The sequence below is a fragment of the Artibeus jamaicensis genome, unplaced genomic scaffold (assembly GCF_021234435.1).
Source record: "Artibeus jamaicensis isolate MK-2021 breed Jamaican fruit bat unplaced genomic scaffold, CSHL_Jam_final scaffold_3222, whole genome shotgun sequence".
NCBI classification, from domain to species: Eukaryota; Metazoa; Chordata; class Mammalia; order Chiroptera; family Phyllostomidae; genus Artibeus; species Artibeus jamaicensis.
In genome coordinates this window covers 3,405,464-3,427,714 of record NW_026522038.1, presented here as the reverse complement: position 1 = coordinate 3,427,714, position 22,251 = coordinate 3,405,464, and the positions used below count along the sequence as shown (strand labels likewise).

Genomic DNA, 22,251 nt, shown 5'->3' with positions numbered 1-22,251 from the left:
CGTTTGCTTATATGTATAGAAAATGACTGTAGCATTTGCTTTGAAGCTTACAGTTGTATGGATTCAATTTGTGGCTTTGGGCATTTGCTATGCCTGTACAAAGTGCTCAGTGTGGTTTTTCTTTTCTGTTTTATTTATGAAAACTTATATTTTCGAAAGAAACTGAAACACATTGAATATCTACAAGTATGTACTATCTTTGCTTATAAATGGCAAGTGATGTAAATGACATAGAGAGAAATTTTAACATAACAAAAGCATCTTTTGAATTTTAATGAAGTAAGCTCCAGCCTGAGTTCAGAGAAGTCAAAAACTAATGTTTGGGGTTTTTCCACCCCCAGAATCCTATTGCTCTTTGTTTGTTCTAAAAAATTCTTAACCATAGCCTTTAAAGTTTCCTAAATTATAAAGGTAAGGGAAAGGAAATAGATCTTAGGAAGAAAGAATCGTTTTCTGTAGAGTAGCCTACCTTTATAATTTTATTGCGAGCACACATCTTTCCCTGTTCCCACCCCTGTCCCTTCTCCATCCCCCCCTCCCAGTGCCCACCCCGTGAACACAGGGCTCCGACTGGGGCAGAGCTTTCTCTTTTTAGCCGACTCTCTGCCCCTTCAGGCCCCGGGTCATCGCCCCAGTCTCTCTACCTTGACATCCTTACAGTATCTCTTCTTCAGCCAGAAGAGCTCATCCTGCCAGGGAGATTTCACCTCCCTCTCTTTAGTATGAGATCTCTTAGTCAATAACCTGACTTACTTGATTGTGTGCACATGTGCAGTCCTACACCAGTCATTCTGTCTGACACTGCTGGTTCCTTGGGGGCGATGATCCTGTGCTGGCAGTGGTGGTGGTGGGGGAAGGAGGGGACGTCACAGTGGAAAATGTGAGCTGTGGGAAATGGGGGAGATGGACTTAGAGTGGAGAGGAAATTACTCCAACGAATTCATCTCTTAGTTTTTGACTCTAACATGGGGATATGGTGGGAGGAGGGGCAGTGTTTTCAAAATATTTGTTCAGTCTTATATAAATGTCAAGTTTTATTTCCTTCTTTCTTCTTTTTCCTGAAGAAAGGGGTTGGAAGAGGGGAGGGGACACAGGTAATTCATGAACTGTTTTGTTTTTAAAGTTGAGGGCGGGAGATTTTCTTCAAGGCCAACGATACTTCGATTGGGTGGAGGGTAAGGAAGGGAGGCAATTGGATAACTGAAGAAATGCTGTGGTCTGTGATATTCCAAAAATTCTGTTTGAATACCTTGCCTTTCTACCCTCGTCAAACTCTTACTGCTGGTCGGTAACTCGTGTTTTGTCATTGATGGGTTCCTTTCTTCTGTGACCTCAGGCAAGGTCAGCCTGTATATCCCATCACGGGAGGATTCAGGCAACCCTACCCATCCTCACTGTCAGTCGACACTTCCATGGCCAGGTAGGTGGAGGTGGAAACCGGGCACCCAGGACAAGTTGCTCTTCCTGCGCTTGCATCTTGTGCGCCTCTGCTTGCCTCTCAGTTGGCTAGGAGGGTGCGTAGCTCAGCCATGTGTCTGTCTGCGCAGTGTGCCTGGCTCCCACACTAGGTGTTGTAGAGATTTCTGGGTAGGAGCCACACTCTGTGCCCCCACACCAAGCACCAGCCACACCCACCAGGGGGATGGACTCAGCCACAGGGGCAACTGTACCTCAAGAAGACTTCACTGGCTGCAGGATGTGACATGTCCCCAAAATGGACATCATAAGAGATTGTTATTCGAAATATGCTGGGGGTGTGGTGAAGGGGAAGGTCAAGGCTGGTTTGGTCTGAGTTCTACCATTTCCTTTCTTTGAGGAAAGCTGTATAGGTTTAACGTGACAGTGTTTGAAAATGCCCAGTTAGTCGAGAGCCTTTCTGGACCAAGGATGTCAGAAGAGAAAGAATGGTGCTTATGGGCCATCAGGCCTTCGGGGCTGTGTCCTAGTGTGTGAATCAGGCCCTGTGGGGACACCGTGCCGGCGAAGCTCTGTGAGGCCTGCTGCCGCCCCGCGCTGTGTAATGCTTGCTTCTGGAAAGGATGGCTTCTGTGCCCTGTGCTCGACACACACACACTTGTGGGGCGTCATCTGTGTGTTTGATGTTGCTTTTTTCAAGGGGTCTGGCATTACCATGCTGGAGCCAAACTCGTGGGTTAGTAACTGGTCGTGCATCTTTACTTTTTATGTAGGTATGAAATTCACAGTTTCTGTGGTGAATTTCAGATTAAAAAAACAAACAAACATTGTTATAGCCAATTGTAAATCTAGCCAGGTGGAAGGGGATGAAATTAATATCCTTCCCCTAAAATATGTTTTTACATTTTTCAACATTGTGAGAACCATCTGATGACAGGAGTTTCTCACAGGCATCAAGTATTTTTGCAAATGGTGCATTCGGCAAAGAATTACTATTTGATAAAATATTTGTATTTTTACCATGCCACCTTAATTTTTTTAATTTGTTTCCAAAATATTACATAGCCAAGCGGTCCTCCCGTCCTTCCCAGACGAAGGAATAAATTGTACGGGCTGTGATGAAAGACCTGAGAATGTTGTTCTTGCTGAATTAAATGTTTACTTTAAAATAGTTTGAAAAGCAAAGAGTTCTAAAGCATAACCAAATTTATCCAAAGCTCTTGTTGAAAGTAGCCTTTATTTATTTTATTTTTCTTGCATGGCAGTTTCCCTCCTTTGTGTTGGATGGTGGTGGATATTTCGAGATTATTTTTTTTATACTCTGCAAGCATATTTAGGAAGAAGCCTTTGTTCAGCGAGTGCAGTTTTTACCTTGATGTAGGGCTGTACGGATTCCTCCCTTTGACTAGGCCCTTCCCTTAATTTTGTTATCAGTTTTCCGTAAGGCTAGATCTCTCAAACATTCTCTGCAGAAGATTACTTTGGGTGATGTTGAGGACAACCTTATTAAATTGGGGACCGAAAAATATCTTCCTGTCCCTTATTTTCTCAATTGTTCTCTCCTCATATTAGTAAAGAAGCCAACAATATGAGAAGACTCTGAAAGTGATGGTTTCACTGGGAGTATATAGGTGGAGGTTTTTAAATGTAATTTCTTTAGCTTTAATTTTAAAAGTCTTTCAAAAGCTAAATCTTAATAAAGTGTTATATTTCCAATATAATTGTTATTACTGGAATTACTTGAAAACTGCTCTGCAAGAAAAGTGACTCAGTTTTTTTTTTCTTTTATCCTCTGGCCTAGAGCATCCCAGGAAAAATGCCAGATTCTACTATTAGTTTGGGGAAAAATGTTTTTATACAAGCAGTAATTATAAATGTTTTCCACCTGAACACAGAAAGGAAAGAAAGCATCAGCCCACTCTGATTTACGGTTAATACGCCCCTGGGCAACTGCCAGTAGCAGTTAGTGGACTGTTGCAAAATTCCATCCAGACTTTGCTCCAACAGCCACTGGCACGTTTCGTTTCTTCTCTTCCCTTCTTTCAGGTTTTCCCATCACATGATTCCTGGTCCCCCTGGTCCCCACACCACTGGCATCCCTCACCCCGCCATCGTGACACCTCAGGTCAAACAGGAGCACCCGCACACTGACGGCGACCTGATGCACGTGTAAGTATGCTGTGGTCCTGTCCCGCCCCGAGTGCCCCAAGATGCTGAGGGTTTAAACAGACCTTCTCCCTCTCTTTTAGTCTGGAAACCAGTGTGGCTCTGCTTTGAAAGCTCTGCCCCTGACGACTTTTACTCAGCTTGATTCTCACTGCCAGCTGATTGCGATTCTGAGATTGGGAAGGAGAACAGACCTCAATAGGTTAAGGGAACCTCACCAAAATGGAGTGATGTCCAGGGCACAGGCATTGGATATCTTGAGCCACACGGCCATTACTGCCAGATTTCAGTGGATTCGGTTGGCTGGGAGCCCCCGTGGTCCCTGAAGTGGACAGGAGAGTTCAGTGCGTGCCCAGGAGGAGTGTCCCTGTTTCCAGGCTTTCAAAACACAGAAGTTGAGGGAAAGGGGCAAACCCGCCCAGGATCGGCTCTGGCTGTGTACATGCACCAGGGGCTAACTTCCTTGAAGAAGCTCGGAATTGAGTTTCTTAATCTGGGGTTTGCAGACCGGGGCAGCAAGACAGGGTAGCAGGAAACACGAGACAGTCTATAAAATCCCTGTGAATGTAGCCCTGGCCCGTGGCTCAGTTGGTGGGCGTGTTGTCCCATAAACTGAACGGCCGAGGGTTCAATTTCTTGGTCAAGGTACGTGCTTGGGCTGCGGTTTTGGTCTCAGGTCCCAGGTGAGTGCAAGAGGCAACCGTCCCATCCATCAGTGTTTCTCTCCCTCCCTTCCCCCCTCTCTCTTTAAAAAACAACCAACCAACCGAATAAACAAAAAAAAAACATCCTGCAAATGTAGGCAAAGCCAACATGCATTTGTTTGGGGGAGAGAGTCTGAAGTTTTATTAGCTCTTCAACTGCCTCCTATGCTGGCCCGCCTCCCCCCCCCCAAAAAAAAAGGAACCTCCTCTGGAAGAGGACTGGCCACTTATTTACACTATGGGGGCGGCTTTCCCCAGGTGACCCAGTTGCTCAGCCTCCTGGCCCGAAAGAGAGTAGCTCTACACACCCATCCCATTTTGTGTTAAACACTTGTGTAGCCCCAGGCGGACTTTCGATAATGGCAGGAAGGATACTCCCCAAGAGTGGCTCTCCTGAGTTGACGTTGTTCAGGCTTGTGGAGAGCTGGGGGGTTGCTCCAGCCCTGGTTTGACTGGTGATGTGAACATATGCTCTGCTTCTCTCCTCCCCCTTCCCGTCTCTTCCTCCTGCCGCCCACCCCTCCTGCAACACCACACCACACCCACCTTTTAGGAAGCCTCAGCATGAACAGAGAAAGGAGCAGGAGCCAAAAAGACCTCACATTAAGAAGCCTCTGAATGCTTTTATGTTATACATGAAAGAAATGAGAGCCAATGTCGTGGCTGAGTGTACCCTGAAAGAAAGTGCAGCTATCAACCAGATTCTAGGCAGAAGGGTAAGTCGTGGGATGGTAAATAAATGTTCATGGGAACTGTGGAGCTGCTTCATTAAAACCTGCCCAAATGCACTTGCCTGTCAGGTGGTCACAGTGTGCGTTTGGGGAATCACCAGCCACTTTGGGGAGTAACAGAGAGAACAGGGATAAGTGATCATCTTATAGAGGGTTAAAAGACATAAAGCATTGTGAACAACTTAGTTGTCCCTGGCACATAAAAAACTTCCTGGAAATGATAACCCCTTTTCCTGTTACCACTCTGTAAACAACAATAGTTACTGTCTTTTATGTGCCAGGCACTGTAGCTAGGCAATTAGGTAACAATTGCTGAAAAAAGTAGATACAGGATACAGTCCTTGTCTTCATGGAGTTTAAAGTTTTGTGACATGATACTGATATTAGGCAAGTAATTACTTGATAAATGTGTGATGAAAATTGGGATGTATACTGTGAATATGAAGAACAGCAGGAGCCTGCGGAATCAGTGTGTAAGCTGAGACCTGAGGCAGGACAGGGGCTAACCAAGTGCCGAGGGGGAGAGGCAGGCGCTCTCCAGCTGGAGCCCCAGCCTGTGGACTCAGGTCTGAGGCAGGAAAGCCCCGAGCCTGCAGGGAGAGCAAGGCAAAGGCCTTGACCGCCCAGGGAGCTTCCGGATGAACCCTGGCAAGTGTGGCCACCCTTCCCACGATAATCTGTGTCACTCAGAAGCTCTAAGTGGAGGAATTTATATGAGCCAGAGACATCTTTGTTCTAGAAACACCACAGTCTGATTCTAAGGGTACCTGGGCCAGGTTTCTGGATTGCCCCTTTTCTTCTCATCCCTTCTGTCGTCCGTCCTACGATATTTTTGTGAGCACATATTATGTACCAGGCACTAGGCTGCCACTAGAACAGACGCTAAGATTTTTGTAATCCAACCACTAGCCAAAAGGGTAGTCAGTTTTTTCAGGTACGTTCCTCAGGACTGAAATGTTTTTATTTAGGTATGTGAAGAGTGGCAAAAAAAAAATGAACTTTTTAATCCAAATAACATTTTCTCTATAGTTACGTTGTAATTTTAGAAAAGCTCCATCATAGTTGTTGATGCTCACCATAAATGTGTGGGGGTTTCTCAGTTATACACGTGTGTATTTGATTTTGAGACCTCTCAAGAAATTTATGATTTGCAAATGAACATTCACTTATGGAGGTCTAACAACCTCTGTGAAACTCAGAGGACCACATTTCAGCTGTTATCGGTGATGATTTTTACCATGTTTGTTCCAAACCTAATACACTTCAGCATTCCTAAGAGAAAGCATTCGGAAGACTTCAGGCAGAGAGAAGTAGTAGGCCTTCTTGCATCATTGATTCCTGTTGGGCAGCAAAAAAATACGGCTATTTCCAATCTGCAAGACACCAGGGTTTCAGGGTTAGGGTGCGGTGACAGATTATAGCTTTTTGGTGCCCTGCATACAATACTCTATCTCCCTGTGGATTCTTAAACACTTAATAACAATAATTACAATGATTTCCCAAGCTAGATCATAGCAGATGAGTGATTCCCATCATCTTTGAAGAACTCTGCCTTAAAAGCTTAGAGACTGATGACTGTTTCCCTGACCCTTTACAAGAAGAAACCAGAGGAAAAGAGTTAATGCTCTTACTTCAGCCTGTGTAAAACTCTTAGCTTTTTTTTTCTCCCTTTTTTTGAGTGAAAGGTCCCCTGTCCCTCCAGCAGGAATTCTTTTCCTTCTCAGGAGAGTAAGTAAGGGTATGATATGGAGGTATGATTCCTATTTTTAATGCACATTTCCCACAATTGCTACTTTCTCAGCTCCCTTAACAGCCCCCAGACTGCAGCATGTGTCCTACGGGATGGTTCTCATTTGGGGTCTCTTTCTGTCTTTGATTTGGACACCTGTTTCTATTTATAGGTCCCTGGGATCTTTGATTAAGATCAGGTTTTCTGTCCTTTCATAACTACCCTCTGGCAGGGTAGTCCTTGCTAGTTCTTTAAAGTTCTTGGCTTTAAAAAGATGAAGTTTTACACTTGGATAATTATAATTCTTAAAAGTGGAACTCCAAACTCTGAACATGGTATCTTTAGATTTTTATGCAACTTTACTATATCTCTAAAATAGAAATGTTCATTCATATGAATTAATCAGTTTTGTTCTTCATATTTTAAATAATAACACAAATCTTACTTTAAGATAAACTTTTTAAAAGACCTTCCAGGCTATTGAAGGAAGTCTATTTATTGTAAATGTATTCTCAGGATTTTTAAATCTTGGAACTGTATAAATTCTTCAAATTAAGTGGGTATTTTCTGAACAATTTGGTAAAATCTTAGCAATGAAATTTAATTTAAAGAAATTATCTCTTAATTTTTCAGTAAGCAAAAGCGATAGAAAAGCATTTTTAGTGCGTTGTGTTTCAGAAATTCCCATAAATAAAGACCAGCTTTCTGGTGTGTATGAAACTTTATTTTTGTTTCAGTGCAAAACTTTATTACCATTTGACCTACTGTTTTACTCTGGTAAATGATCTTTTATCTGTGAGTAGATTTTGTGCATTAGAAATATCAAGAAACTAAAAGCAATGGAAAACACAAGTAAATAGTTGGTAGCCTGCTTTTTTCGCCTTGCAGTTTGCTCAGTTTTGTCAACTCAGGTCTTTTTATCAACCTGTTTTCTCCTTTAACTGAAAAACACCTGATTGTTTGGGTAGAAGACCCAACTTCCCAAATCTTGGGAGATAAGTTATTTTTTTTTAATCCTTACCCAAGGACATGCTTATTGATTTTAGAGAGAGGGGAAGGGAGAAAGAGAGAGAGGGAAAGAAGCATCCACACAAGGGAGAAACATCCGTGGGCTGCCTCTCACACACCCCGACCAGGGACCGACGATGCTCCAGCCATCTGAACCACACTGGCCAGGGTGAGAGATACATTTTATAAAACTTAGTTTAGGTTTTCTTAGCAAGTTATAAAGCTGCCACAAATTATATAAAATTCATATTGCTATATTGTGGTAGCATAATTACTTGTCAAATGAATAAGCAAATTTGTAAAGACTCTTTTGTTACTTTATTTCCTTTTTGTCTTTTTTTGTTCGTTTTTGTTAACACTCTGCCTCCTGCTGGTCACATTTACTTAATATCAGATGTGTGTAAACATTAATGATTAGTCTTTTCTAAAAAGAAAGGAAAAAGAAACAGTCCAGGCTGACCTCTTCATTGCACCCAGTCTCTTTCTCCCTGCGAAGGGAACCCAGGCCAGGCTCTCAGCTTCAGGAAAGCTGTGGGTAGACAGAGGACATATCACTCTTCTTGCCTTTAACTGAAAAACACCTGATTGTTTGGGTAGAAGACCCATGGCTTACACTTCCACAGCCTACCCAGACATGCTCCTTCCTAGGCTCCGTTGGACTTACTGTGTTTACTCTGCTAGTACAAAGAAAAGAACTGGGTCTCAGGGAATTTTCCAGGTGTTTTTTCTTTCTTCTGCTCCTCCCTCAAGTCTTTTTTAAGAAAAGCATATTACCTGATTTAGGTTCAGGCCAGGTCCTGCTGTGTGTTGTACTTGTGAACTTTACACTGCACTTCTACAGCAATTGAGAAAATAGATCATCTACCCTGTCCAACACAGAGGCCTTGGGTTTTAAGTGGCTTGCAAAGGAAATGGAGTCAGTTGACCTCCTGGAGGCTGGAGTGGTGGGTAGGCCACGGCAAAGGGTGCTTTCGCGCTCCTCTGGAGATCCGCGGTGTGTCCGTTTCCCCCGGGAGAGCTGGGGGGACGGAAACTCCAGGGCCAGGGCCAGGGCCACGGGAGGAGGCCCTGGACTGCGCCGCCTCCTGGAGACCTCTGGTCGACCTCTCTCTCGCTCCTCCTTCTTTTCCCCAAACCAGCCACACCTGTCTTTTTCTTTTTTTTCTTGTGTTATCATTTTAAAAAACAAGGACAGGGGAATTAAAGTCAATGTTCAGGGCAGACATGAATGAGAACAACTCACCTAGCCTTGAATGGAAGGAGTGAAGCGGGAAGCTCCACACTGTAGAGCCGGGGAGAACAGGAGTCTGACGCAGGGGCTCGCCCGGAGGTTGGCCGCGGAATGTGCGCGTGCGCGGGTGCGCAGGCTCCGGTCCACTCCTACAGCGGGCCAGCGAGTCCCCTAAAACTCAACCAGTTCTCCTGGAAGGTTTTGTTGACAGATCCCGGCACTGAAGAAGTAAGGAAAATACTGGAAAACTGCGCACTGGTGGTGGGGGGTCTGGGGCAAGTTGTGTGCAAATGTATGCAAAGCAGTGGGCAGATACAAGCTGCCTAAAATCTCAAGTGGATACCCTGCCTACGCGAGCTGTTTCCCTATATATGATATGTATCAGTGATATAAAAGGGAGACGGAAAGTTTGCAGGCCATCAGCCTCCGTATTCTCCAAAGTAAGTACTCCAGCCTCAAATTCTAGGTGGCACAATAAGCTTAGACAACGCTCCTTGCTTTCCCATCAGAAGGAAGTGAGAAGCAGTCACCAAGAAGTGTGCCTGTGTGACCGTGCTGTGTTATCAGTGTTGTCCTGTAGACGGTTAGTGTTTGCAGGAGAGTGAGGAGAGCGGGGGGAGACTGAGACAGACTGACTTCTGGTGTCTTGCTTTATAGAGACAGGATCAAGCGACGAAGCTTTGGGGCTCTTCCTAGGACAGTGCGGGAGGGTGTCCATGTGAAGTGAAGATGCATCTGTGGAAGAGACGTGTAGAAATTACCATATTTTGCCACTTACTAAATAAGTGGTAGTAAGGCTCAGATATTAGAATATGCTGCAAACTGTGAAAAGGGCTAAGCTGGGCACTGAGGTTCAGCAGTGAAAGTTCTTTTTCATTTATATTGGAGATGAGAAAGGGTGGGTGGCAGATCATGTATGTGCTCTGGGCACTGTGATTGACCGGGATGAGTTTCCTGTGACATCAGAGAACAGGACAGAGAGCCCAAGCGTGAGTGTCTCACTGACCACCAGAATCCAACTGGATTTTTGCCTTCTGCCATTTAAAAATAAATCAGTGTTTAAATGCATAACACTTTCATTCTTCAGTGTTTGGAGCATGAAATGTAAATTAGTTTCTACTTTCCTTACTCTTTCTTATTTGTTTTTCCCCCTCCCCTTTGTGTTTCAGTGGCATGCCCTCTCCCGTGAAGAGCAGGCTAAATATTATGAATTAGCGCGGAAGGAAAGACAGCTACATATGCAGCTTTATCCGGGCTGGTCTGCAAGAGACAATTACGTAAGGCCCTCTGCGTACGACACCTGTCTCCTTTGACCCCCTTCTTTCCTTCTCTGACTTTCATGGGGGGAATATGGTTTATAGTTTATTTTGTGTCCTGTTTTTGGAAGTTAGTAGACATTGTAATAAAGATTTCATGGGTATATCAAATGTCAAAAGCTTTGAGCTGTCAGGTTTTTTTTTTTTTGGCTACAAATTTTTTAAGTGAAACTTTTAAAATAAAAAAACACCTTATGTTTACTTTCATCCTAAAAAAAAGTATCATTAAAATGTCGGTGGAGATTTTTTTAAGCCTATAAACTCATCTTAAAGTCAACATTAGTGATAATTAATTACATTATCTTGCAATATTTGTTCTGTGCCTGTATATAAATTTTTTCACTTGAGTGTGTGTGTACATACCCTTTTTTTTAAAATTTATTTATTTTTTTGAATTGATTATGCTGTTACAGTTGTTCTATTCCCCCCTTCATTCCCCTCCACCCTGCCCCCCCAACCCCACCATTACCCCCCTTTAGTTTATGTCCCTGTGTCTCAAGTCCTTTAGGTTCTATATTTCCCATACTATTCTTGCCCCCCCCCATCTATTTTCTATCTACTGTCTATGCTACTTGTTTTCTGTACCTTCTCCCCCCATCTCCTCCTCCCACTCCCCTGTTGCTAACCCTCCTTGAGATCTTCATTTCTATGTTTCCACTCCTGATCTAGCTGTCCTTTTAGTTTGCTTTCGTTTTAGGTGTGGTTGTTAATAACTGTGAGTTTGTTGTCCTTTCACTGTTCATGTTTCTTTAACTTCTTTTTCTTAGATAAGTCCCTTTAACATTTCATATAATAAGGGCTTGGTGATGATGAACTCCTTGAATTTGGTCTTATCTGAGAAGCACCTTATCTGTCCTTCCGTTCTAAATGAAAGTTTTGCTGGGTAGAGCATTCTTGGATGTAGGTCTTTAGATTTCATGACTTGGAATATTTCTTTCCAGCCCCTTCTTGCCTGTAAGGTCTCTTTTGAGAAATCTGCTGACAGCCTGATGGGGACTCCTTTGTAGGTGATTGTCCCCTTACCTCTTGCTGCTTCCAGGATTCTTTCCTTCATTTTAATTTTGGCTAATGTAATTATGATATGCCTTGGTGTGTTTCTTCTTGAGTCCAACTTTTTTTGGTACTCTCTGGGCTTCTTGGATTTCTTGGAAGTCTATTTCCTTTGCCATATTGGGGAAATTTTCTTTTATTATTTGTTCAAATAGTTTTTCCACTGGTGGTTGTGTCTTTCCCCCTTCTGGTACCCCTATAATTCGGATATTGGAGCGTTTAAAGATGTCCTGGAGGTTCCTAAGCTTCTCCTCATTTTTCTGAATTCTTATTTCTTCATTCCTTTCTGTTTGATCATTTTTTTCTTCCTTCTGGTCCACTTCATTGATTTGAGTCCCAGTTTCCTTTTCATCTCTATGGGTTTCCTGTGGAATTCCATTCATTTCCCTTAATTTAGCCTTCATATGTTTCTCTAATTTGTGGCTATAATCCACCAGATCTGTGAGGAAGCTGATGACCAGTGTTTTAAACTGTGCGTCTGAGAGTTTTGCTATTTCTTCGTCACTTAGATTTATCTCTGGGGCTTTGAGTTCTCCCTGCGACATTTTTGGTCTGTTCTGGCCCTTTAAGTGGGAGAAGCGGTGCCTTCGAGTCCCAGGTCGCTGGGTTGTGACGCTGTATGTGGGGGCGTGGTCAGAGCGGGGAAATGGCGCGCGCCGTCCATCGCCGCCGCCGGTCCCACCGCTCACTCCCTCACTCGCACGCAATTAGGCAACCACAGTCAACTCGCTGCCACCGCCTCCCCACTGTCTCCTCTGTAGTCGCTCACCCGGTGGGTTGCTCGGTCGCTCACTAGGTCCAATCCTGGGTTTGGAACCCGTGCGACTGGATTCGCGCTCTGGATTCCGCGCCCGGGTCCGACCGAGCCCTCCTTTGTAACTCCTCACCCGACGACGGTTTCGCCCCTTACCGGTCGGGCCGAAGAATTTGTTGTTAGCGGACTTCCGAAAAGTTCAGTTTTCCGTGTTCTGGTTGTGTTTTCTGATGCTAATATTTAGTTGTCCCTAAACTTGGTTGTGTGAGGAGGCAGGCACATCCACCTAAACCTCCATCTTGGCGGAAGTCCCCTTTTGTGTTATGCTGTTATATATTACCATTTTTGTTGCAGTGTAGTATTTCTACATATCAGTCTTAATGGCTGTACAATATTTCATTGAGTGAATGTCACAATTAACCATTTTCCCTGCTTTTAGACCTTTAAGTCGCTACCTCTTTTTTTTACAATTATAAAAAGTGCTGCAGTGAACATATTTGGGCATAACAGTTTTCTCTATTTAGGACTATTGTTTCTGTAGGGTAGACTCACAGTAGTTGAATTGTTGAGTTCAAGTATATAAATATTTTAAAGGCTTTTGATACATATTGTCAAATTGCTTTCTAAAAGGAATATATTACTTTACAATTCTTATTTACATTGTAGTCAAGTGACTACTTTGTTGCAAACTAATCAGTACTGGGGAGAAATTTTTTTGTTTTGTATTGATGTGCTTTGATGTCTAGTACTTATTTCATTCAGAATAGGTATTATTATATTTTTAAAGTTGTACTCTAAGTACTTTCTTTATATTGCCAGTTACATTACTGCTGTAGAGTATGAACATCTTACTAATGTAATCTTAATACAGCAAAGACTATTTCAATGTAAGTATATTATAAATAATATGTGATTAAGGGGAACAATTTTGATTATTTAAGCTTTTAATTAAAAATTTTGAAGATCATTTCCATTTTTCTTGTGAAATGAGCCTTCAAAATGAAGTGCCAGCTAAGACTGTCTCAAGTGAATAGCCCCTTTTTATAAAGGCCTGTGTGGCACCGTTAATCAATATGTAACTTAACGTGTGGCCATTGCTGTGGATCGTCCTATGGGGCTGCATGTCTGAGGCCATTTGTCCCACATGATGAGACACTTTGGGACGTGTCGTGTCTGATAACATGCTCCAGAGAAGAACTCACTACCAGGCAGGGGTTGGAGCAGAGAAACCCTTGGCTGCCACAGGACAAAAGTCCAACTGTGCGCCACTTACAAGTAGCAGCACATAGCCCCCTAGCTGTTGTAATGACTACCGTGTACTGATTGTGAAGAACTGTTGGAATGCCTTCTGTGTTATTTTCCAATCCTTATAATACTCCTGGAGCAGAAATAGTATTATTGCCTTTTACAGAGGAGGGAAGTTGAGGAGTTGGGGAGGTCAAGGAGTTTGTTGTTGGCCACACAGAGGCTTGGGTGCAGGTCACAGCAGTCTCCCTGCCTGCACCGGCCCCTGGACCCGACCAGAAGACTGCTTTAGTTGAAGAGTTTTCTCCCCTGAACTGGGCTTCACTCCTCCTGGCAACAGTTAACATCTTCTGGGTAGAGCCTTTGCCAGGTCCTGTAAGTGGGAGTCAGTTTCCCACCTAAAACCTTTCAAAAATGTCCTCTTGTGACCCTGCCCTGGATCTCTTTTGGATGCGGTTTGGCTGAAGGGGAGAGTGGACCCGCCTTCCCTGGCCCGTGGGAGAGCTTTGCTGTGCTATGAATTTGTATAGATTGAGTTAGAGTTGCTTGTTGAACGTGTTTGAATGAAGTTTCTGGTTCTGATCCTTAAGAAGTTAATTTTTACTTTTAAAAAAAGATAAAAGAAACATATTCTCCCTCTTTTTCTCTCCTCTTCCTCCCATGTGGAGAGATGGAAAGAAACTTTGAAAGAAAGCCAGTGGCATGTGAATTTACCTTGAAAGATTTTTCTGTGCTCATTTTTTAAAGAAAATTGTTTTGTATAATTCAATTTTAGGATCATCTCAAATGCAGGAGAAATCCAGCTTTGTTGCATACAGTTTTTATAATAAGTCAAAATAGGCCTGTGTATTACTAAGGCAAACAGAAGTTAATCAAGTGATAGAACTTTCACTAAAAGATATTCTTTAAATAACAGTATAAGAATAGTCTATGGTATCTCATAAAACTAGTCTTATGGTATCTCAGCACTTAGTGTTGGAATATTTCCCTGACCCTTACTGAGATCATATTACATATATCTCAGTGACTTACTGTGAAAATGCCCTGTTCTATGGCATTATAGATGTTATAACCAATTTGTTTTCATAACTTTTATAATGGAAGTTTTCATAAATCAACAACAATGCATGTATTTTCTTAGGTGAGATCAGCCAAATATTTGTATTGCTAGAACCTTCATATGTAGTGCTTAATAACCTCAGTATTAGGTACAATTTTATGAAAAATATTTTTATGCTTGCCACACATGAATTTTTTGTATAAGTTGGCATTACTACATCCAAGCTACTTAGCTCTTCTTGTTTACTGTAACTATATGTTCTCTGGAAACACCCGTCCATCCCCGGAGTGTAGCAATTTCACAAAGGCCGGAGTCACACGTCCGGGCACAAGCTGGGTGGCAGCGATGTGCTGACTCAGGAGGCCTCTGATAGGCCCAGGTGTGCGGAGGGACACCCAGCACAGCACCAGGGCAGAGTGAGGTGGTGGCCGTGAGCCCTGCCTGAGGGCAGAGTGGGTTGAGACAGAGAAGGTTCCCAGAAGAGGCGACACTGGAGATGAACATTAAAGGACAAATGGAAGGTAGGAGGGGAAAGCGAGGAAGGTGGTTCCAGATACGAAATATAAAGTCACAGCACCTGTGAGAACCACAGCGCTTCCGTTTGGAAGGGGGTGGGGGAGGCCTGCGAGATGCACGCTCTCCCTGTCTACTCCCCTCCTCCGGAGCCCCTTGAGTAGTCTTCACGCCAAGTCTGTCATTAGCGACACACACCGTCTCCCGGGGCCGCCAGCATCTGCCGGTTGCCTTAGTGTGTGCGAGAGCAGTTTCAGTCAACTTTCCAAAGCTTTATGGCGGCGTTGGGCGGGTTACGTGAGGTTTTATATTGAGGTTTATAAAAACATATGCTTTTATATGTTGATACGTGTATTCACACAATATATTCAGTACAGTTTTATAGTCTTATGGTTTGTTATTTGTTAAAGCGATTATATAGCAGACATGAAATAGAGATATTGGATGTGATATGTGTTCTGTCACAGTTCTTTGAAAGTCCCAGCCTAATCCAGGTGGTCATTGACTATCCATATAAATCAAATATGTACTGTGTCTATGCCCTATTACAATTATTTTTGAGGGGAAAGTAACTACAATGAAAAACAGAAAACTAGAGCACTATAAATGGGACCTAAAGTTTTTAGTTTGTGATTAAGGTGGCTCTGAAACATATTTAAAATTGCATGCGTATCCATGTTACTGTGTCCCTTTTAGGAGGCAAGCTCCTTAACTGTCAGAAATCAGTCTTTGAAATTACCTTTAGTTTTCTCAAGCTTGATCTTACACTTTAACCCCTGTCCTCGGTCACATCATGTCTGTGCCATGGGGACGGAGGGTCCTCAGTCAGCATCCTGAACTTCTAATTGTGTGGGGGGACTCACAGTGAAGAAGCTGATCACGAACAGACGCAGAAGTGGGGGCTAAGTGCGGTGGTTAGAAAGGAGAGCTCGGCCTCCGTGAGAGGGTTTTCCCCCAGGGCAACCCTCTCCCGGCACGTGCGCGAGGCCCTCCCGGTGCCAGTGCTGCTGGTGTTCGTATGAGGCTGTAGGGGCAGAGCTCACAAAGAACTAAGAATTCATGTTCCTTCTCTGGCTCTCTGGCTGTTCCCGGGTACAGATGCGGGGAGGGAAAGAAAGGGGGTGGGGAGAGAGAAGTGAACCCGAGAAATCTCTGTCCCTCTGTTGATCGGTCACCTGCCTGCATTTCTGTGCCGCACTCTCCCACGTGTCCACGCCGGATGTAACACGGCAATGTGCTGTCTTCCTCCAGGGTAAGAAGAAGAAGAGGAAGAGAGAGAAACTGCAGGAATCGGCATCAGGTAGGCCCCCTGTGGCTTTTCAGTCAGTTCTCATGCTTCTGACAAACACCTTTACAGTAGTTTGCGTCTTTCTGTGTACACACTGCCTTGTTCTGCAGCTGTAACTTGTGACACTTCAACTCCGCTTTGCCTCCTGAAATTCTTTAAAGATGTTTTAAGAGACCTTTCTTTTCAGTGTGGCTATGTGAAGGCACATCCAAAAACTCCTTTCCCCAAGCCTGTCGGTCACCTGGAATCCTGGTTAACTGTGGTTGTTTGTTTTGTTTTGTTTTTGCTTCTTTGTCTGTGTTCTCTTTGCTTTATTAACACTTCAGTTCTTGTATTTGTATAACTATAGTAAAATTTTTTATGATGATTCTATAATATGCTACCGTATATTCCCTTGAGAATCTTTTCTGAGGTTTAGGTTATTTAAAAATATTAAACATGATGATAGGGTTTACCTTTCCTATCCATTAATTCAAGGCATCAGTCAGCGAGGTCCTATCTAGTTCCCTCTTTTCTTTCATTGAAAGTAAGGCCACTTGGACTGCACAAGTCAAAATGGCTGGCATAAGAACCATGAAAAGTAAAGCAAACAAGTCCACGTGATGTTGTAGCTGCTACGTATTTGGATTGTGCAAAAACCTCTTCAGTAACAATTTGTTAAAGACACAATTTTCTGCAGGTACAGGTCCCAGAATGACAGCTGCCTACATCTGAAACATGGTAAGAACGACTCTCTGGCCCTGCTGCTGACACTAGCGATGAACAAAGGCACTTGCTTGTGAATCTTCTTGCTCACACTGATGCCATTCCACATTGCTCCTTTGAAGAGGAAACGCCACCAAAATCAAATTAGCGCTTTAAAAAACCCGATGGTTTTTATACCGGCTTCGCAATGTAGTATGCGTTGATCTCTCCCTTTCTTCCCCCTCCGCCCCTTTCGTCTTTCTCCCTTCCCTTTTCCTTAATCCTCTTCTCACCCACTCCTTACTCTGATGAGGGGCAAACCTGCCTGCTTGAAACACAAACAAACAACGGCACGGACCAGCAGGCCAAACACGGTTCCCTCAGCACGCCCAGCGCCGGGTGTGAGGGGCCCAGGCCCGGGCCGTATCCACACTCAGCGCTTTTTGCTCTTTAGCGATTACTTTCCAATTGGGAATATATATAGATACTTAAAAGTAGTATTTGCTTCTTGTAAGAAAGAAAGATGTGCTTTATCTGGTTTTTTAAATACGGCCTGGGGACTACTGACTCAATTAACTCTGTTCTGCTATAAGGTTTTTTCTTTATTGGCCATCATTGCTAGATCTTTCTCTAGTATTTATAAGTAATATTTATTTCACTTCTTTTGGGTCTAATTTTATTTTTGAATGCGTAACCACCAGCCCGGGGAACCTGGCTTTGTGCGTCGATGTGGTCGTTGCTAAGCTTTGATCCCACGGTGTCTGCACTTTCTCTCGGTGACAGTTCTTTTCCGAGAGGCCACCTTGGATTCTGCCCTCTCAGGCAACCACATCCAGGTCCGGTCGGTTCTGCCTCTTGGGTCTGTCTGGCTTTCCTCTCACACTCAGCCCATCTCAGGAGCACAGACTTTTCCATCCGGATTATTTAACAGCCTTTGGATCATTATCCCGCCTCCAGACTTTCTTGCCTGCTCCCAGAGGGGTTTGTTTTGCTGAAACAAACAGATTGGTTGGGTCTCTTCTCTGCTGGAAACAGTCAGTGCTCTTCACCATCTGAAGGATAAAGTACAAACCACGTAGCCAGGCTCCCCCCAGGCCTCTCCTCAGGGCTCTGCCTTCAGTCTCTCCCGCCCTCCACACCCTCCACGTGCAAGTCCTGTGCTCAGTCCAAGCAGGAACTCTCAGCAGTCCCCCTGGCCGGTGGAGGCCACCGCACACACTGCCCCGTGCCTGGGAAGCCTGTGTCCTCCGCCCAAGGGAGAGACCCATCTGCAGTGCGCCTGCGGCGAGCACTGGCCTGCACGTCACTTAGTGCTTGACCAGAACCAGTTGACTCCTACTTGATCTTTAGAACCGAATTTTGGTGCCAAAATGTCAGTGGACTTTCCCAAAGGAGACAGCAGAAGTTTGGGTACCAAACAGGTCAGAGTTTTTTTTATCCTCACCTGAGGATAAGTTCGTTAATTTTAGAGAAAGAGGAAGGAAGGGAGACAGAGACATCGATTGAGGAACATGGATCGGTTGCCTTCTCCCGTACATGTCCCAACAGGGGCTCCAACCAGATTGGGGATTGAACCTTCAACTTCTCTGTGTATGGGACAGTGCTCCAACCAATAGGGCCACCTGGCCAGGGCCAGGTCTGAATTTTAAACCCACGGTTTGCCCGGGCAATCTGCTTCAGCTTTGTAATCTTCCTCTTTCCCGTCTACGAAACGGGAATGATGACACCTGCCGCCCGCAGTCGTCTCTGCGCCGCGGAAGCCTGCCTTCTGCCGACACCCTCACTGCCCCCACCTCAGGGGCCCTCTCTCCGGTGCAGCTTCCCGATCTTCCTCGGGTTCCTCGGCTTCTTCAGAACTCCACCCCTGGAGTTTTATGCTATCATTAAACTACAGGGTTTTACGCTGTCATTAAACTAATGTCGAGTGGTAGGCTTTGCTCTAGGTGAGAACAGGATCATCCCTCTGTCCAGGTGTCCAAACACAGTACCCAAAAAACATCACAGATGCCCCTGTTTCATTCCACCTAGTGGCTGTTATTTAAGGACCTCTTCTGAGCAGGCCTCCCGGCTTGGTTATTAGGAGCAGAGAGATGACGTAACTCCTGCCACTAGAAGCTCATGGCATTGTAATGGAAGTACTTACAGTAGCAACCACATACACCAGCTTTGTGGGGGCTGTTGCCTTCTTTTTGAAAGAATGCTGTCCTTTTAACTGCCGCATACAGGTGTGGACAGCAGCCCTCGCTCCCCTGCTCTTCCTGCACGGAAGACCCTCCAGAGTGCTAAGTGCCGAGGGCTGACGTGTACTGATTCAGTCCATCTTCTGTTTGCTCCAAAATTTTCGGTGCTGTTTCTATTAAAACCCATTTACAAATGTAATTCTGTATTTCCAAGTTGGTTATTTGATTGTGTCCCTATTAACCTTACATAGTATTTTAGATTAGAACATTAAGCTAATTATATTTTTGTCCTAGACTGTATCTCAAACGTCTTTAAAAATAAGTCACAGCTATCACTGTACTTATTTTTTTGGACTATAAGATGCACTTCACCCCCCCCCCCCCAAATCTGGGAGGAATAATGGTTGTTAATGCTGCTGTTGAGTTCTGTTTACATTTACATAGGTGAAATATTATGTTATTTATGTTATTAAATATTTGACCACATTTTTTTATTCAAAATTTTTTTTCCTATTTTCCTCCTCTAAAACCTAGGTGCAGCTTATGGTCCAAAAAATACGATATTTTTTTTTTTAGAAAACCCTAACTTTAATGTCTCTCTAATCCTCTTCATTCTGTCCCAGAAAAACATAAGAAAGTGCCCCCTACCCTCCACAGGAGAAAGTTCTTGCCAGCTGCAGGGTGAGGCTGCAGACAGTGGGCCTGCTTCACCTACTCAGAATCTCTAGTGACGCTCTCAGGCCCGCTCCTCCGCCTTTGCAGTCACTGTCCTCCTCACCGTCCTGTTCTGGAGAACAGCACTGGCTGTCATTAGACAAGATTTATTGAGCAACCAGGAGCTAAGATTTGCATTCATAAAGATTTAAGTAAATTAGGGATGATAATATTCCTACTCTTCCCCCACCTCTTTCCTTGTTTTTGGTATTCAGAAACCTTGGAATGTGTAGTTGTTGACTTGTTTCATCATCACTCGGCATTTATTGAGCACCTAATAATTGCCATGTTGCGTTGTAAGACCTGGAAGTAGGGGTTAAATGAGGCAAAGGGGCTCCCCGCTCTCATAGTGCTTACATTGCTATGTGGGTGGGTGCTGAAAAATGAACAGGAAAGTATCTGTGCTATAATCAAAATAAAACATGGATTGGGATTGGTGGTCTGCTTTCGGTGGGCTGGTCAGGAAGGGCCCTTCCGAGGAGGTGACATTTGATAATACTCAGTCGTTATTCCTGAAAAGTGGACAGTATTCCGTGCGTGGTTCTGGCACAGAGCAGTGGCAGAGAAACGAAAGACAAAGGAAACAGAGCCCCTGTTGCAGAAAAAGCTTAGAGGAGGAGTGAGGCCCCATGTGAGCTGTGTGGCCTGGGGCAAGTCATTTAAAGCCAGTGGACCTCTGGTTCCCCAGGCGGCGGGACTGAAAGGGCTGGACCCATGGCCTCTAAGGTCCCCCAGTGTCTCAGGTCCAACTTCCTAGCCCGCTTTGCTCGGCCTGGTCTACACTGCCTCCCAGTGTTATTAAAGAGACTTGGGTCTCTTTGATATGCATTAATTTGTTTGCTTGGTTCTATGCCTGTGGTTTGGTGGAACTGTTAAAAGCCCTGTATGATCTCAAGAATGACTGGTACATGGTGCAGTTGCTCTCAGGCCCTGCACAGGTCACTCCTGCCTGCCCTGCTCCAACCCAGAACCGGGGAGGCTGGGACATGCTCGCATGGCTCCTTGTTTGCCAGACGATGGCCAGAGCTTAGATACAAACCAAAGGCTTGAAATATTTTATTAGAATCAATCCCGTGAGCAGTGTGATGTGAAGTGCCAGATGACTGGTGTTCACTTCTGAACGCCAGTTGCTGAATGTTATCTACACCCTTGCGCTCCCCTCTCGGGTCAGGTAGAGCTGATGGAACGCAGGCCCAGGCAGGGAGACATCGCCACTCCCACAGGAAGCGGTTTTTTGAGGTGCTTTAGTTCTCTTACATGAAACGTAATGCTGTTTGAGTGTCCTTAAAGAAAAATCCTGTCTCCGTGTCTGTAGCTCCAATGCTGGGCAACTCTTTATGCTGAGCTACTGTGGAACGCGAAGCTGTGAGGAAAATGGCCTGCTAATAAGGAAAAGACTCCCCTCAGCAAATGAAAAAACCCTCTGAAAACTTGTGTTTCTGCTCTTTAAAAGGTAGATGGTTCACCTGAAGCTTGCTGTTTGATGGGAAGTGCCATTGCTGTTGCCTCATGCAGACCAAGGTGGAAACCGGCCCTTTTGGCGGTTCCTCATACAACAGCTGGGTCCCTGTCTCCCCATATGTTCATCCTTTGTGTACTGTAAGAGTATTTACTCTAGTGAAATCGTGTCGAGACAAAGAAATTAGCGTTAATCCAATCTCTATACCTCGAAACAACTTCCAGGACAGACAGACATGGGATTCACAAAAGACATTCCTCTGGGTCGGAGGGGATTCCCAAGCTGTGGGTCTTTCATGAAAGCCAAGTTCATGCTCAGCTTTTGGACTTGTGGGAATGCTGGTAGCCCAGGGACACAGGTAGTGAGGCTGCCCACATTCTGCTGCATCCGGCCGGAAGGCCAGTGTCATGAACGCCAGGTGTTAGTTTATTCATTCCGCCAACGTACAGTGAGGACTGGTCCCTCGAGTCTAGAAGTGCACTAGGCCGCGGGGGTGTTTGCTAACTGGACCTTGTTCCTTCCTGGAGTGCTCCCAGTGTAGCAAGATACAGACATACAAATGGGTAATTGTAAAGTGATACATTTTATGCTATGAAGGAGGTGCATGCTGTACATTATGTTAATGTAAAGAGCAGGAAGTATTTAAATCAGAATGAGATCAAGGAAGGCCTCCTGGAGGAGGTCACACTTGAGCTGTCTGTCATGAGGGAATTCTGGGGTCTGACAGAACAGTGATTAAGTTGCTGTGAGTTTCCAGTGTTTCGGTGCACGTTTGATTTGTAATATATAATATCTCGAGTTTATCGGAAGTCAAAGATTATCATCAAATACTGAACCTCCCTTCCTGACTTAATTAAGATTAATAAGGAATTAAAGAAGCAAAAATTTAGAATTTTTGAAAAGATAAAAAGAATTATCATTCTGAGTTTACTAATTTAAAAATATAACTTGACAAATTGGTTAGTAACTTTAGCAAAACAAATACAAAAAGTCCACCATCTTA

At 44.2% G+C, this 22,251-nt stretch overlaps 1 protein-coding gene across 4 annotated transcripts in view; it reads left to right on the top strand.

Moving 5' to 3' along the window:
• The window catches only part of LEF1 (lymphoid enhancer binding factor 1), a 112,707-nt gene that overhangs the window by 82,309 nt on the left and 8,147 nt on the right, over window positions 1-22,251 (top strand). For 2 of the 4 annotated variants that reach the window (XM_037161990.2, XM_037161992.2), the window contains exons 6-11: window positions 1,337-1,420; window positions 3,463-3,585; window positions 4,840-5,002; window positions 10,155-10,262; window positions 16,175-16,223; window positions 16,891-16,931. In XM_037161990.2, coding sequence (XP_037017885.2) covers window positions 1,337-1,420; window positions 3,463-3,585; window positions 4,840-5,002; window positions 10,155-10,262; window positions 16,175-16,223; window positions 16,891-16,925 — 562 coding nt within the window. In that variant the 3' untranslated portion in view covers window positions 16,926-16,931. The remainder of the gene's footprint in view (window positions 1-1,336; window positions 1,421-3,462; window positions 3,586-4,839; window positions 5,003-10,154; window positions 10,263-16,174; window positions 16,224-16,890; window positions 16,932-22,251) is intronic. The other 2 variants (XM_037161989.2, XM_037161991.2) reach the window with 1 other exon arrangement.